Source organism: Anser cygnoides, chromosome 28 (assembly GCF_040182565.1).
Source record: "Anser cygnoides isolate HZ-2024a breed goose chromosome 28, Taihu_goose_T2T_genome, whole genome shotgun sequence".
Classification (NCBI taxonomy): Eukaryota; Metazoa; Chordata; class Aves; order Anseriformes; family Anatidae; genus Anser; species Anser cygnoides.
Genome location: NC_089900.1, coordinates 881,614 through 897,930, shown reverse-complemented (window position 1 = coordinate 897,930; position 16,317 = coordinate 881,614). Strand labels below are relative to the sequence as shown.

The 16,317-nt window shown below is 59.5% G+C and overlaps 1 protein-coding gene across 5 annotated transcripts in view; it reads right to left on the bottom strand.

Annotated features, from left to right (window-relative positions):
• Window positions 1-268: 268 nt before the first annotated feature.
• LOC125181592 (sodium/glucose cotransporter 2-like) overlaps window positions 269-16,317 on the bottom strand; it is a 34,896-nt gene continuing 18,847 nt past the window's right edge. For 2 of the 5 annotated variants that reach the window (XM_066984448.1, XM_066984449.1), the window contains 11 exons: window positions 15,807-15,911; window positions 14,628-14,733; window positions 14,109-14,189; window positions 12,198-12,394; window positions 11,075-11,210; window positions 8,488-8,595; window positions 7,229-7,379; window positions 4,825-4,993; window positions 3,076-3,291; window positions 1,928-2,021; window positions 269-863 (listed from right to left, as the gene is read on the bottom strand). In XM_066984448.1, coding sequence (XP_066840549.1) covers window positions 634-863; window positions 1,928-2,021; window positions 3,076-3,291; window positions 4,825-4,993; window positions 7,229-7,379; window positions 8,488-8,595; window positions 11,075-11,210; window positions 12,198-12,394; window positions 14,109-14,189; window positions 14,628-14,733; window positions 15,807-15,911 — 1,593 coding nt within the window. In that variant the 3' untranslated portion in view covers window positions 269-633. The remainder of the gene's footprint in view (window positions 864-1,927; window positions 2,022-3,075; window positions 3,292-4,824; window positions 4,994-7,228; window positions 7,380-8,487; window positions 8,596-11,074; window positions 11,211-12,197; window positions 12,395-14,108; window positions 14,190-14,627; window positions 14,734-15,806; window positions 15,912-16,317) is intronic. The other 3 variants (XM_066984450.1, XM_066984452.1, XM_066984451.1) reach the window with 3 other exon arrangements.

Genomic DNA, 16,317 nt, shown 5'->3' with positions numbered 1-16,317 from the left:
TTTTCCCCCTTCCGGCCGTTTTCAAAAAAGCGAAGTTCGAGGACGGTTTTTTGGGGTCGTTCGGGATGGTTTTGGGGCATTTCGGGGGAGCCTTGGTGTTTTGGAGCATTTCGGGGGGGATTTCATCGGATTTGGGACACGCATTTGAGGTTTTGGGGCGAATCGGGGCTTTTAGGACATTTCGAGGGTTCGTAAGCGCTTTGAGAGGATTTCGGGAGCGTTTTGGGGTTAGACTGAGATGTTTTGGGGTTTCTGAGCGCGTTGTGGCTGCGTTTCTGGGTGTTTTTGCTTTATTTGAAGAATTGGAGGGCGTTTTAGGGGCCAAAAGGCGTTTTTGAGGATTTTGGAGGCGATAACAGCATTTTGGGTCATTTTTTTTAAATTTCCGCGGTAGCTCTGGGGGGATTTTTTGGGGGGTATTCCTGACGCTTTGGGGCCAATTACGGGAATTTTGGGGTCATTCTTTTTTTTTGACGTTTCTCGACGTCGCGTTTTTGGGGGGTTTCGGGGCCGTTTCGGGGCCATTTTTTGAGGCGTTGGGGACGTTTTGGGAGCGGCTTTTTTTCGGGAGAGGCTTTTGGGGGGGGCGTTTCGGGGCGTTTTCGGGCTCGATCCGGGCGATTTTGGGGCATCTCAGGCGAAGTAGCCCCAGAGGAAGACGGCGACGGCCGTCATGATCAGCGCGTTGACGTTGACCACCCGGCCCCACACCGGGTCCTCGGGGGGCGGGGCCACGTACTTGGCCACGCCCCCCGCCCCGCCAGGCTCCGCCCCTTGCCCGCCAGGCTCCGCCCCCTGGCCGCTCGGCTCCGCCCCTTGGCCGCTTGGCTCCGCCCCCTGGCCGCTTGGCTCCACCTCCACGTCTGGAAGAGGAACGGGGGCGACGTGGCCGTGGGGTCCCACCTGGACCCGTGGTGGCCCCGAGGCCACCCAAGGTGTCCCCAAGGCCGCCATTGATGTCCCCAAGGCCACCCATGATGTCCCCAAGTCAACGCTGATGTCCCCAAGTCAACGTTGATGTCCCCAAGGCCACCGTTGATGTCCCCAAGGCCAATGTTGGTGTCCCCAAGTCAGTGCTGATGTCCCCAGGGCCACCCAAGGTGTCCCCAAGCCACTGTTGATGTCCCCAAGGCCACCCGTGGTGTCCCCAAGGCCACCCATGATGTCCCCAAGTCAACGCTGATGTCCCCAAGTCAACGTTGATGTCCCCTAGGCCACCCAAGGTGTCTCCAAGGCCATCATTGATGTCCCCAAGCCACTGCTGATGTCCCCAAGGCCACCCATAGTGTCCCCAAGGCCACTGTTGGTGTCCCCAAGTCAACGCTGATGTCCCCAAGGCCACCCAAGGTGTTCCCAAGGCCATCATTGATGTCCCCAAGCCACCGTTGATGCCCGCAAGGCCACCCAATGGTGTCCCCAAGTCAACGCTGATGTCCCCAAGGTGTCTCCAAGGCCACCATTGATGTCCCCAAGCCACCGTTGACGTCCCCAAGGTCACCCAAGGTTTCCCCAAGGCCACCGTTGATGTCCCCAAGGCCAATGTTGGTGTCCCCAACTCAATGCTGATGTCCCCAAGGCCACCCAAGGTGTCCCCAAGGCCACCATTGATGTCCCCAAGCCACCGTTGATGTCCCCAAGGCCACCCATGATGTCCCCAAGTCAACGCTGATGTCCCCAAGGCCACCGTTGATGTCCCCATGGCCACTGTTGGTGTCCCCAACTCAATGCTGATGTCCCCAAGGCCACCCAAGGTGTCTCCAAGGCCATCACTGATGTCCCCAAGGCCACCATTGATGTCCCCAGGGCCACCGTTGACGTCCCCAAGGTCACCCAAGCTTTCCCCAAGGCCACAGTTGATGTCCCCAAGGCCACCCTTGGTGTCCCCAGGGCCACCCGTGGTGTCCCCACGGCCACCCGTGTCCCTTACTCTGCAGCTGGACGTCCCCGTCCAGGGGCGGCTCCTTGTCCAGGTCGTCCCGCGGCTCCTGGCTGTGCCGGAGGCTGAAGACCAGGCGGTGGAGCTGGGGACGAGAGGATGGGGGGGGGGGGGGGGGGGGGGGGCGGTGTCACCATGGTCACCTGGGTCCCTCGTCTTCCTCCCGTGGTTCCCCAGTCCCTCCTCTTCCTCCACGGGCACTCGGGGCCTTCATCGTCATCTACGGGCACTTGGGTCCCTCATCTTCCTCCATGGACACTTGGGTCCCTCCTCTTCATCATCTACAGACTCTTGGGTCCCTCATCTTCATCTACGGACACTTGGGTTCCTCATCTTCCTCCATGGCTACTTGAGTCCCTCATCTTCATCATCTATGGACACTTGGGTCCCTCATCTTCATCATTGGATACTTGGGTTCCTCATCTTCCTCCATGGACACTTGGGTCCTTCATCATCTACAGACACCTGGGTCCCTCATCTTCATCATCTACGGACACTTGGGTCCTTCATCATCATCTATGGACACTTGGGTTCCTCATCTTCCTCCATGGCTACTTGAGTCCCTCATCTTCATCATCTACTGACACTTGGGTCCCTCATCTTCCTCCATAGACATTGGGGTTCCTCATCTTCCTCCATGGACACTTGGGTCCTTCATCACCTACAGACTCTTGGGTCCCTCCTCTTCCTCCATGGACTCTTGGGTCCCTCATCTTCCTCATCTACGGACACTCGGGTCCCTCATCATCATCAGATACTTGGGTCCCTCATCTTCCTCCATGGCCACTTGAGTCCCTCATCTTCATCATCTACGGACTCTTTGGTCCCTCCTCTTCCTCCATGGACTCTTGGGTCCCTCATCTTCCTCATCTACGGACACTTGGGTCCCTCATCTTCCTCCATGGCCACTAGAGTCCCTCATCTTCATCATCTATGGACACTTGGGTCCTTCATCATCATCTACGGACACTTGGGTCCCTCATCTTCCTCCATGGACTCTTGGGTCCTTCATCACCATCTACCCACGCTTGGGCCCCTCCTCTTCCTCCATGACTACTCGTGTCCCTCTCCCCCCTCCCCACGCCCCTCCCCCTCCCCGTGTCCCCCCCCCCCCCCCCCCCCCGCCCCACGTCACTCACGTGCCGCCGGGGGATGGGCGGGTAGCAGAGCGAGACGGCGATGACGATGGCGCAGGTGGCGAGGAAGAGGACGATGGCGAAGTGCAGGTAGTGGAGGCCGCAGATGAAGGCCGGGCAGCGCCCGGGGGCCTCGCACGTCCCCGTCCCCAGCACGAACTCGGGCACCATCCGCACCAGGCCCAGCACCAGGCCCAGCACCAGGCCCCAGAAGGCGCCCTGGGGGGGGGGGGAGGGGTAGGAGATGGGGCAGGGGGGTCCCATGGGGGCCACCTGGCTCCCCTGGTGGCCACTTGGGTCCCACGGAGGCCATTTGGGTCCTTCCTGGAGGTCACTTGGATCTCCTGGTGGCCACTTGGGTCTCCCAGAGGTTACTTGGGTCTCCTGGGGGCTACTTGGGTCCTTCGGAGGCCACTTTGGTCTCCTGGAGGCCACCTGGGTCCCATGGAGGTCACTGGGATCTCCTGGAAGCCACTTGGGTCTCCTGGAGGCTACTTTGGTCCCATGGAGGCCACTTGGGTCCCCTGGAGGCCACTTGGGTCCCCTGGTGGCCACTTGGGTCTCCCAGAGGTCACTTGGGTCCCCTGGAGGCCACCTGGGTCCCCTGGAGGCCACTTGGGTCCCCTGGTGGCCACTTGGGTCTCCCAGAGGTCACTTGGGTCCCCTGGAGGCCACCTGGGTCCCCTGGAGGCCACTTGGGTCCTCTGGAGGTCACTGGGATCTCCTGGAGGCCACTTGGGTCTCCTGGAGGCTACTTTGGTCCCATGGAGGCCACTTGGGTCCCCTGGTGGCCACCCGGACACCTTGGTCCCCTTCGGTGCCACCCGGGTCCCCCTGAGGCCAGCTTGAACCCCTGGGTTCCTGGGTCCTTCATCGTCACCTACGGACACTTGGGTCCCTCCTCTTCCTCCATGGCCACTTGGGGCCTTCATCATCATCGTCTATGGACACTTGGGTCCTTCATCATCATCTACAGACATTTGGGTCCCTCATCTTCATCATCTAAGGACACTCGGGTCCTTCATCATCATCTACAGACACTTGGGTCCCTCATCTTCATCATCTAAGGACACTCGGGTCCTTCATCATCATCTACAGGCACTTGGGTCCCTCATCTTCCTCCACGGACACTTGGGTCCTTCATCATCATCATCTATGGACACTTAGGTCCTTCATCATCGTCTATGGACACTTGGGTCCCTCATCTTCATCATCTAAGGACGCTTGGGTCCTTCATCATCATCATCTACAGACTCATGGGTCCCTCATCTTCATCTATGAGCACTTGAGTCCCTCATCATCATCATCAATGCACGCTCAGGTCCTTCATCATCATCTACGGCCACTTGGGTCCCTCATCTTCATCATCTACGGACACTCGGGTCCTTCATCATCAGCTACAACACTTGGGTCCCTCCTCTTCCTCCATGGACACTAGGGTCCTTCATCTTCATCATCTAAGGACACTCGGGTCCTTCATCATCATCTACAGAGACTTGGGTCCCTCCTCTTCCTCCATGGACACTTGGGTCCTTCATCATCATCATCATCATCATCTACGGGCACTTGGGTCCCTCCTCTTCCTCCACGGCCTCTTGGCTCCCTCATCTTCATCACCTACAGCCACTCGAGCCCCCTCCTCTTCCTCCCGGGACCCTTGGGGGTGGGTCCTTCATCACCACCCCCAACCCCTCGGGCCCCTCCTCTTCCTCCCCGCTCCCCCCCCCCACCCCCACCCCCCCCCCCGCTCACGGGCTCGTTGACGCGGGGCACGAAGATGGCGAGGAAGAAGACGGCGGCGACGGGCGGGCTCAGGAAGCTGCCGACGGCCTGGATGTAGTCGAAGAGGCGCCCGCCCTGCGCCACCTCCACCACCGGCAGCCAGGCCAGGCTCAGGGCCACCAGCACCACCATCCACAGCCTGCGGGGACACCGGCGTCACCCCCCCCCCCTCCGGTGGCACCTCCTCGGCCACCGTTGGCCGTGGTCGAGGGTTGGCCGTGGACCTGTGGTGGCCCTGTGGCCCTATGGTGGCCCTGTGGTGGCCCTGTGGTGGCCCCATGGCCCTATGGTGTCCCTATGGACCTATGGTGGCCCCGTGGACCTATGGTGGCCCCGTGGACCTATGGTGGCCCGGTGGCCCTATGGTGGCCCTATGGACCTATGGTGGCCCCGTGGCCCTGTGGTGGTTCTATGGACCTATGGTGGCCCCGTGGTGGCCCTATGGACCTATGGTGACCCCGTGGCCCTATGGTGTCCCCATGGCCCTATGGCAGCCCTGTGGTGGCCCCATGGCCATATGGTGTCCCCATGGCCCTATGGTGGCCCTATGGACCTATGATGGCCCCGTGGTGGCCCTATGGACCTATGGTGGCCCCATGGCCCTATGGCAGCCCCATGGTGGCCCCATGGCCATATGGTGGCCCCATGTCCCTGTGGTGGCCCTATGGCCCTATGGTGGCCCCATGTCCCTGTGGTGGCCCTCTGGACCTATGGTGGCCCCATGGCCCTATGGCAGCCCTGTGGTGGCCCCCGTGGACCTGTGGTGGCCCCGTGGCCCTAAGGTGGCCCCGTGGACCTATGGTGGCCCGGTGGCCCTATGGTGGCCCTAAGGTGGCCCTCTGGACCTATGGTGGCCCTCTGGACCTATGATGGCCCTAAGGTGGCCCTATGGTGGCCCCGTGGCCCTGTGGTGGCTCTATGGACCTATGGTGTCCCTGTGGTGGCCCCGTGCCCCTGTGGTGGCCCCGTGGCCCTATGGTGGCCCCATGGCCCTATGGTGGCCCTGTGGTGGCCCTGTGGCCCTGTGGTGGCCCCGTGGCCCTATGGTGGCCCCATGGCCATATGGTGTCCCCGTGGCCCTATGGTGGCCCTATGGACCTATGGTGGTCCCCATGGTGTCCCCATGGGCAAGTGGTGTCCCCATGGCCCTATGGCAGCCCCCATGGTGGCCCCGTGTCCCTATGGTGGCCCTATGGACCTATGGTGGCCCTGTGGCCCTATGGTGTCCCTGCGGTGTCCCCGTGGACCTGTGGTGGCCCTCTGGACCTATGGTGGCCCCATGGCCCTATGGTGTCCCTGTGGTGGCCCTGTGGCCCTATGGTGTCCCCGTGGCCCTGTGGTGGTCCTATGGACCTATGGTGTCCCCGTGGCCCTATGGTGTCCCTGTGGTGGCCCTGTGGCCCTGTGGTGGCCCCGTGGCCCTACGGTGGCCCTCTGGACCTATGGTGGCCCCATGGCCCTATGGTGGCCCTGTGGTGGCCCTGTGGCCCTGTGGTGGCCCCGTGGCCCTATGGTGGCCCCATGGCCATATGGTGTCCCCGTGGCCCTATGGTGGCCCCATGGCCCTATGGTGGCCCCATGGTGTCCCCATGGACCAGTGGTGTCCCCATGGACCTACGGTGTCCCCGTGGCCATATGGCGGCCCCCATGGTGGCCCCGTGTCCGTATGGTGGCCCTATGGACCTATGGTGGCCCCATGGCCCTATGGTGTCCCCGTGGTGTCCCCGTGGCCCTGTGGTGGCCCCATGGCCCTGTGGTGGCCCTCTGGACCTATGGTGGCTCTGTGGCCCTATGGTGGCCCCATAGCCCTATGGTGTCCCTGTGGTGGCCCCGTGGACCTGTGGTGGCCCTCTGGACCTATGGTGGCCCCGTGGACCTATGGTGGCCCTCTGGACCTATGGTGGCCTCATGGTGGCCCCATGGCCCTGTGGTGTCCCCGTGGTGTCCCTGTGGCCCTATGGTGGCCCTATGGTGTCCCCATGGACCTGTGGTATCCCTATGGACTTGTGGTGGCCCCATGGCCCTGGGGTGGCCCCCAGGGCCCTACGGTGGCCCTGTGACTCCGTGGCGGCCCCGTGGTGGCCCCATGGCCCTGTGGTGTCATCTTGGAGCCCCGATGGACCTATGGTGGTCCCCATGGCCCTATGGTGGCCCTGTGGTGGCCCCGTGGCCCTATGGTGGCTCTATGGACCTATGGCGGACCCATGGCCCTATGGTGGCCCTAAGGTGGCCCTATGGCCCTATGGTGTCCCCATGGCCCTATGGTGGCCCCACGTTCTCCCCACAACCCCACGGCGTCCCCGTGACCCCACGGCGTCCCCACGGTGTCCCCACGTCCCCCCGGTGTCCCCCCCCCCCGTCCCCCCGTCCCCACCTGCCGGCCACCAGCAGGTGCCGCTGGCTGGCGCGGGGCCGCAGGCGCTGGTAGACGTCGAGGGAGAAGATGGCGCTGGCGCTGGCGAAGATGGAGGCCAGCGAGGACATGAGGGCCGCCAGCACCGCCGCCAGCATCAGCCCCCGCAGCCCTGCCGGGGGGGTGGGGCGGCGTTAATTAGGCCGGCCGCTAATTAGGGAGCCCCCGACCCGCCGTGGCGGGCCTCCGGTAGGGCCACAGAGGTCATAAACGGGGGTTAATGGCCGCTAATCTGGGGTTCTTGGGCTCTAATCTGGGATTCTTGGCCTCTAATATGGGATTAATGGCCTCTAATATGGGATTCTTGGCCTCTAATGTGGGATTAATAGCCTCTAATATGGGATTAATGGCCTCAAATATGGGATTAATGGCATCTGACGTGGGATTAATGGCCGCTAGTATGGGATTAACGGCCGTTAATCTGGGATTATTGGACGCTACTGTGGGATTAATGGCCTCTAATCCGTATTAATGGCCGATAAACTGGGATTAATGCTGCTCATCTGTATTCATGGCTGCTAATGAGGGATTATTGGCCACTAATCTGGATTAATAGCCTCTAATCTGGTACTGTTGGCCACTAATGTGGCATTAATGGCTTCTAATATGGGATTACTGGCCACTAATCTGGTTTTAATGGACTCTAATGTGGATTAATAGTCGCTAGTCTGGATTAATGGCCGCTAATATGGGATTGTTGGACACTAATCTGTCATTAATGGCTGCTAATATAGGATTAAAGGCCAATAATATGGGATTAATGGCTGCTAATTAGGGATTAATAGATCTAATAACCCCTTAATAGGCATTAATAATCCCTTAATAACCCTCAATTACCACTAATAATCCATTAATAACTCTCAATTACCACTATTAACCCCCAATAACCTTCGATTACCACCAATAATCCCATAATAACCCTCGTTTACAACTAATAATCCCCTGATAATCCTCGATTACCACCCATAATCCCCTGATAACCCTTTATTTACCACTAATAATCCCCTAATCCCTGATTATCACTAATAATACCCTAATAACCCTCAATTACCACTAATAATCCCCCAATAATACCCTATTAGCCACTAATAATCCGCTATTAATCCCCTATTATCCACTAATAATCCCCTAATAATGCCCATTACCACTAATAATCCCCTAATAACCCTCAATTACCAGCGATAATCCCCTGATAACCCTTGATAATCCCATAATCCTACCGGGGGGCAGCAGGGTGAGGACAAGCCGCGGATACGCCACGTTGGAGCAGCCCACGGGGGAGCCGCAGGCGCGCTGGCACTCCTCGGGGTCTGTACAGCCCACCACGTCTGCAGGAGGGTGGATTAAGGGATTAGGGGGCGGGATTAGGGGGAATAGGGGTCGGGTAAACGGATGAGGGGAGGGATTAGAGGGACTAAGGGCGAGATTATGGGGATTAGGGGCGGGATTAAGGTTAGTTAGGGGCGGGATTGGGGATTAGAGGGCAGGATTAGGGGGTTTAGGGGCGAGATTAGGGGAAAAGTGTGGGATTAGGTGATTTTAGAGAGGAGTAGGGGCGAGATTAGGGGGTTAGGGGCAGGGGATTAGGGGAATGAGGTAGCATTAGCTCATTTTAGGGAGGATACTGGGCAGGATTAGGGAATCGTGTGGGATTAGGGATGTAATAAAACGGTATTTGGGGGATTATTGGCGGGATTAGGAAATTTGATGGGATTAGGCGAGTTTAGTGGGGATAATGGGTGACATTAAAGGGATTATGAGTGGGACTAGGGGAATTATGTGGGATTAGGAGTGCAATTAGACGGGTTTAGGGGAATGATGTGGGATGAGGCAATGTTGGGGGGACCGGGGGGATTAGAGGCACGATAAAGGGGATTATATAGGATTAGGGGTGTGATTAGGGGGGGATTAAGGAGATTTTTGGCAGGATTAAGGGAATTTTGTGGGATTGGAGGGGACAATGGGTGGGATTAGGGGGATTATGGGCAGGATTAGGGGTATTATCTGGGGTTAGGTGTGGGATTAGTGGATTATGGGCAGGATGAGGGGGATTATCTGGGATTAGGGGTGTAATAAAGTGGGATTTGAGGGATTAGGGGAGGGATCCTTGGGTTCCATGAAGGGCGGCCATCTTGGGCGGCGGCCATCTTGGGTAGCCACATTGGGCGGCCATCTTGGGCGGCCATTTTGGTCAGTGGCCATCTTGGGCGGCCATTTTAGGTAGCCACATTGGGCAACCATCTTGGGTGGCGGCCATGTTGGGCGGCCATCTTGGCTGGTGGCCATTTTGGGTGGTGGCCATCTTGGGCAACCATTTTGGTCAGTGGCCATCTTGGGCGGCCATTTTAGGTAGCCCCTTTAGGTAGCCCCACTTGGCAACCACCTTGGGCAGCCATTTTGGGGAGCCATGTTGGGCGGCCATCTTGGCTGGCGGCCATCTTGGGCGGCAGCCATCTTGGGCGGCGGCCATCTTGGGCAGCAGCCACCTTGGGCGGCCATTTTGGGTGGTAGCCATCTTGGACAGCCATCTTGGGCAGCCATTTTAGGTAGCCACTTTAGGTAGCCCCACTGGGCAACCACCTTGGGCAGCCATTTTGGGGAGCCACGTTGGGCGGCCATCTTGGGTGGTGGCCATCTTGGGTGGCGGCCATCTTGGGTGGCGGCCATCTTGGGCGGCGGCCATCTTGGGCGGCGGCCATCTTGGGCAGCGGCCATCTTGGGCGGCGGCCATCTTGGGCGGCCATTTTGGGTGGTAGCCATCTTGGACGGCCATCTTGGGCAGCCATTTTAGGTAGCCACTTTAGGTAGCCCCACTGGGCAACCACCTTGGGCAGCCATTTTGGGGAGCCACGTTGGGCGGCCATCTTGGGTGGTGGCCATCTTGGGTGGCGGCCATCTTGGGTGGCGGCCATCTTGGGCGGCGGCCATCTTGGGCGGCGGCCATCTTGGGCAGCGGCCATCTTGGGCGGCGGCCATCTTGGGCGGCCATTTTGGGTGGTAGCCATCTTGGACGGCCATCTTGGGCAGCCATTTTAGGTAGCCACTTTAGGTAGCCCCACTGGGCAACCACCTTGGGCAGCCATTTTGGGGAGCCACGTTGGGCGGCCATCTTGGGTGGTGGCCATCTTGGGCGGTGGCCATCTTGGGCAGTGGCCATCTTGGGCGGCAGCCATCTTGGGCGGCAGCCATCTTGGGCGGCGGCCATCTTGGGCGGCCATTTTGGGCGGTAGCCATCTTGGGTGGCCATCTTAGGTAGCCATTTTAGGTAGCCACTTCAGGTAGCCCCATTGGGCAACCACCTTGGGCAGCCATTTTGGGTAGCCATGTTGGGCAGCCATTTTGGGTAGCCATTTTAGGTAGCCCCATTGGCAACCACCTTGGGCAGCCATTTTGGGTGGTAGCCATGTTGGGCAACCACCTTGGGCAGCCATTTTTGGTAGCCATCTTGGGCAGCCATCTTGGGCGGCAGCCATCTTGGGTGGCAGCCATCTTGTGCGGCAGCCATCTTGGGTGGTGGCCATCTTGGGCGGCGGCCATCTTGGGCTGCCATTTTGGGTGGTAGCCACTTTAGGTAGCCCCATTGGACAACCACCTTGGGCAGCCATCTTGGGGGCAGCCATCTTGGGGGCAGCCATCTTGGGGCAGCCATCTTGGGGGCAGCCATCTTGGGGGCAGCCATCTTGGGCGGCGGCCATCTTGGGCGGCGGCCATCTTGGGCAGCCGTTTTCGGTAGCCCCTTCAGGCAACCCTTTTGGGCAACCCCCCTGGGATTTGGGCTACCGGGGGGTAGGCCGGGTGGGCACGCACCGGGGAAGAGGAGGCGGGCGGCCATGCCGGGCAGCACCATGAGGAAGACGGGCAGCACCTTCAGGTACCCGCAGAGCACGCAGCCCGCCCGCACGTGCAGCAGCGAGCGGCCCGCCAGGCACCGCTGCACGATCACCTGCGGACACCAGTCGCTCCCAGTAACTCCCAGTAGCTCCCAGTTCCTCCTAATCCCCTCCCAGTCCCGCCTAAAACCCCTTCCGGTAGCTCCCAGTCCCTCCAAAAACCCCTTCCAGTAGCTCCCAGTCTCTCCTAATCCCCTGCCAGTAACTCCCAGCCCCTCCTAATCCCCTACCAGTAGCTCCCAGTCCTCAGTCCCAGTAGCTCCCAGTTCCTCCTAATCCCCTCCCAATCCCGCCTAAAACCCCTTCCGGTAGCTCCCAGTCCCCCCCCAGTCCCTCCTAATCCCCTCCATCTCTCCTAATCCCCTCCTAATCCCCTCCCAGTAGCTCCCAGTCCCTCCCAGTCCCCTCCCAGTAGCTCCCAGTCCCTCCCAGTTGCTCCCAGTCCCCTCCCAGGAGCTCCCAGTAGCTCCCAGTCCCTCCCAGTAGCTCCCAGTCCCCTCTCAGTTGCTTCCAGTCCCTCCTAATCCCCTCCCAATCCCTCCTAATCCCCTCCCAGTAGCTCCCAGTCCCCTCCCAATAGCTCCCAGTCCCTCCCAGTAGCTCCCAGTCCCTCCTAAAACCTCTTCCAGTAGCTCCCAGTCCCTCCCAGTAGCTCCCACTCCCTCCTAAAACCCCTTCCAGTAGCTCGCAGTCCCCTCCCAGTAGCTCCCAGTCCCCCCAGTAGCTCCAGTCCCCTCCCAGTAGCTCCCACTCCCTCCTAAAACCCCTCCCAGTAACTCCCAGTCCCTTCTAATCCCCTTCCAGTCCCCCCCAGTCCCTCCCAGTCCCCTCCCATCCCCTCCCAGTCCCCCCCAATCCCCTCCCAGTCCCTCCCAATCCCCTCCCAGTGCCTCCCAGTCCCTCCCAATCCCCTCCCAGTCCCCCCCAGTCCCCCCCAATCCCCTCCCAGTCTCCCCCAGTCTCCCCCAATCCCCTCCCAGTCCCCTCCCATCCCCTCCCAGTCCCCCCCCCCCCCCCTGCCTCCCAGTGCCTCCCAGTACCTGGTCGGTGCACCAGTACCACCCGGCGGTGACGCCCAGCCCCAGCAGCAGCCCCGGCCAGGGCAGGTCGGTGCCGGGGGGGCGCAGCAGGCGCAGGGCCAGGGCCCGCGGCGAGGGGCACGGCCCCGACGCGTTGGGGGGCAGCGCCAGCGGGAAGCGCTGCCACAGGGACGGCAGCCCCCCAACCGCCGACAGGGCTGCGGGACCAGTAAGAACCAGTAAGAACCAGTAGGAACCAGTAAGCCCCTATGGACTGGGATAAACCAGTACAAAGCACGATAAACCAGTAAAAACCAGTATGAACCAGCGCTAACCAGTATCAGAGAGTAGAGCCCACTATAGTCCAAACCAGTATGGAGCACTAAGAACCAGTACAAACCAGTACAAACCAATATAAACCAGTATAAGACAATAGAAACCAGTATAAACCAATAAAAGCCAATATAAACCACTACAAACTACTACAAACCAGTACGAACCAGTGCTAACCAGTATGAAAAAGTAGAGCCCACTATAGTCCAAACCAGTATGGAGCACTAAGAACCAGTACAAACCAGTACAAACCAATATAAACCAGTATAAGACAATAGAAACCAGTATAAACCAATAAAAGCCAATATAAACCACTACAAACTACTACAAACCAGTAAGAACCAGTGCTAACCAGTATGAAAAAGTAGAGCCCACTATGGTCCACACCAGTATGGAGAATTAAGAACCAGTATAAACCAGTATGGAGCACTAAGACCCAGTATAAACCAGTATAAACCAATATAAAACAGTAAGATCCAGTACGAGCTACTATAAGCCAGTACAAACCAGTATGAACCAGTGCTAGCCAAAACGAGAGAGTAGAGCCCACTATGGTCCAAACCAGTATGGAACACTAAGAACCAATACACACTGTAAGAACCAGTAAGAACCAGTATAAACCAGTAAGAACCAGTATAAACAAGTACAGACCAGTATGAGCCGGTATAAGGCCCTATAGACTGGGATAAACCAGCACAAACCACTATTAACCAGTACAAACCAGTATGAACCAGTGCTAACCAGTATGAAAAAATACAGCCCACTATGGTCCAAACCAGTATGGAACACTAGAAACCAGTATGAACCAGTACAAACCAGTACTAGGTGCTATAAACCAGTAGAAACCGGTATAAACCACTATAAACTACTATAAACCAGTACAAACCAGTATAAACCAGTGGTAGCCAGTATGAGAAAGTAGAGCCCAAACGGTCCAAACCAGTACGGAACACTAGGAACCAGTACAGACCAGTATAAACCAGTAAAAACCAGTATAAACCACTATAAACCACTATAAGCTGATATAAACCACTACGAAGTAGTACGAACCAGTATGAACCAGTGCTAACCAGTATGAGAGAGTACAGCCCACTGTGGTCCAAACCAGTATGGAGCACTGAGAACCAGTAGACACCAGTATAAGCCAGTAAGAACCAGTACAAACCACTATAAACCAGTACAAACCACTATAAACCAGTAACAAACCAGTATGCACCAGTATAAACCTGTACTGCCCAAGATATTCAAATCAGTATGAACCAGTATAACCCAGTATGCCCTGACACCTGCCTCCCAGTCCCTCCCAGTCCCTCCCAGTCCCTCCCAGTCCCTCCCAGTCCCCTCCCACCCCCTCCCAGTCCCTCCCAGGTCCCCCCAATCCCCTCCCAGTCCCTCCCAGTCCCCTCCCAGCCCCTCCCAGTCCCTCCCAGTCCCCCCCAGTCCCCTCCCACCCCCTCCCAGTCCCTCCCAGTCCCCCCCAATCCCCTTCCAGTCCCTCCCAGTCCCTCCCAGTCCCCCCCAACCCCCTCCCACCCCCTCCCAGTCCCCCCCCACCCCCTCCCAGTCCCCCCCAGTCCGTCCCAGTGCTCCCAGTCCCACCGTAGGCGGCCAGCACCGAGGCCCCCCCCACGATAACCAGCGTCTGCACCACGTCCGCGTACATCAGCGCCGCCAGGCCCCCTGCCGGCCACGCCCCCTTTAGGCCACGCCCCCTCCGACCACGCCCCCTTCAAGCCACGCCCCCACGCGACCACGCCCCCGCAAGCCCCGCCCCCATCCGGCCCCACCCATTTAAGCCCCGCCCCTCAACTGCCTCCCCACCCACTGCTCCCATCCCTTTAGCCCCGCCCCCTTTAGGCCCCGCCCCTTGACCCCACCCTAGGAAGCCCCGCCCCTCGCACGTTACCACTTCCGGCCCCGCCCCCTCAAGCCCCGCCCCTCCCCGGAAGCCCCGCCCCCCTGCCCGGAAGCCCCGCCCCCTCCCCGGAAGTCCCGCCCCCTCCCCGGAAGTCCCGCCCCCTCCCCGGAAGCCCCGCCCCCCTGCCCGGAAGCCCCGCCCCCTCAAGCCCCGCCCCCTCCCCGGAAGCCCCGCCCCCTGCCCGGAAGCCCCGCCCCCACCGGTGGCGGTGTAGAGCCCCGTGGCCACCAGCAGGGCCCCGACGGAGGTGTAGAGCTCCCAGCCCAGCGCCTCCCGGATGAAGATGGCGCCCGAGAACATGTCCACCTGCGGGGACCCGAAATCCCCTCAATTCACCCCAAAATATCACCCCCAAACCCCCCAGAACCCCAAGGCCCGGAGCACACGGCCATAAAAACCCCAAATCCCAGAAATCTGCCCCAAATCCCATAAAGTACCGCCCCAAATCCTACAAAAACCCCAAGTCCCATAGGACGTGTCTACCTGGGGGACCCAAAATCCCCGGAATTCAACCCAAAATATCAGCCCCAAACGCCCCAAAACCCCAAGGCCCAGAGTACGCGGCCGTAAAAACCCCAAATCCCAGAAATCTGCCCCAAACCCTATACAAACCCCAAGTCCCATAGGACGTGTCTACCTGGGGGACCCAAAATCCCCGGAATTCACCCCAAAATATCAGCCTCAAACCCCCCAAAACCCCAAGTCCTTGAGTACACGGCTGTAAAAACCCCAAATCCCAGAAATCCACCCCAAATCCCATAAAGTACCGCCCGAAATCCTATAAAAACCCCAAGTCCCATAGGATGTGTCTACCTGGGGGACCCAAAATCCCTCAATTCGCCCCAAAATATCACCCCCGAAATCCCAAAATCCCATAGAACACGGATGCCTGGGCCATAAAACCCCAAATCCCAGAAATCCACCCCAAATCCCATAAAGTACTGCCCCAAATCCTATAAAAACCCCAAGTCCCATAGGACTTGTCTACCTGGGGGACCCAAAATCCCCGGAATTCAACCCAAAACATCGGCCCCAAACCCCCCAAAACCCCATAAAAACCCCAAATCCCCCCAAATCCCCTAAAACCCCCAAATCTCCCCAAATCCCCCATATCCCCCCAAACCCCCTTGACCCCCCAACCCCCCGACCCCATAAAAACCCCAAAACCCCACAAAAACCCCAAACCCCCCAAAACCCCATAAAAACCCCATAAACCCCAAATCCCCTAAAACCCCCAAATCCCCCCAAACCCCATAAAATCCCCAAACCCCCCCAAGCCCCCCAACCCCCCCTTACCCCCCAACCCCCCCCAACCCCCCCGACCCCATAAAAACCCCAAAACCCCCCCAAAACCCCATAAAAGCCCCAAAGCCCCGCACCGAGACGCGCCCGGCCCCGTAGAGCAGCAGCGAGAGCAGCGCCAGCAGGGGGCGCAGCCGGCGGGCCCCGAACCGCAGCGCCAGGAAGCGGGGCAGGGTGGGGGCCTGGGGGGGCACTGGGGGTACTGGGAGGGACTGGGGGGGGTGGGAGGGGTGGGGGTGGGACTGGGAGGGGGTGGGGGGGGATTGGGAGGGGATTGGGGGGGACTGGGAGGGGACTGGGAGGGGACTGGGAGGGGATTGGGGGGGGACTGGGAGGGACTGGGAGGGGATTGGGGGGGGATTGGGGGGGACTGGGAGGGGATTGGGGGGGACTGGGAGGGGACTGGGAGGGACTGGGAGGGGACTGGGAGGGGACTGGGAGGGACTGGGAGGGGACTGGGAGGGGATTGGGAGGGGGTGGGGGGGATTGGGAGGGGGTTGGGAGGGGACTGGGAGGGGACTGGGAGGGACTGGGAGGGGGTGGGAGGGGACTGGGAGGGGACTGGGAGGGACTGGGAGGGACTGGGAG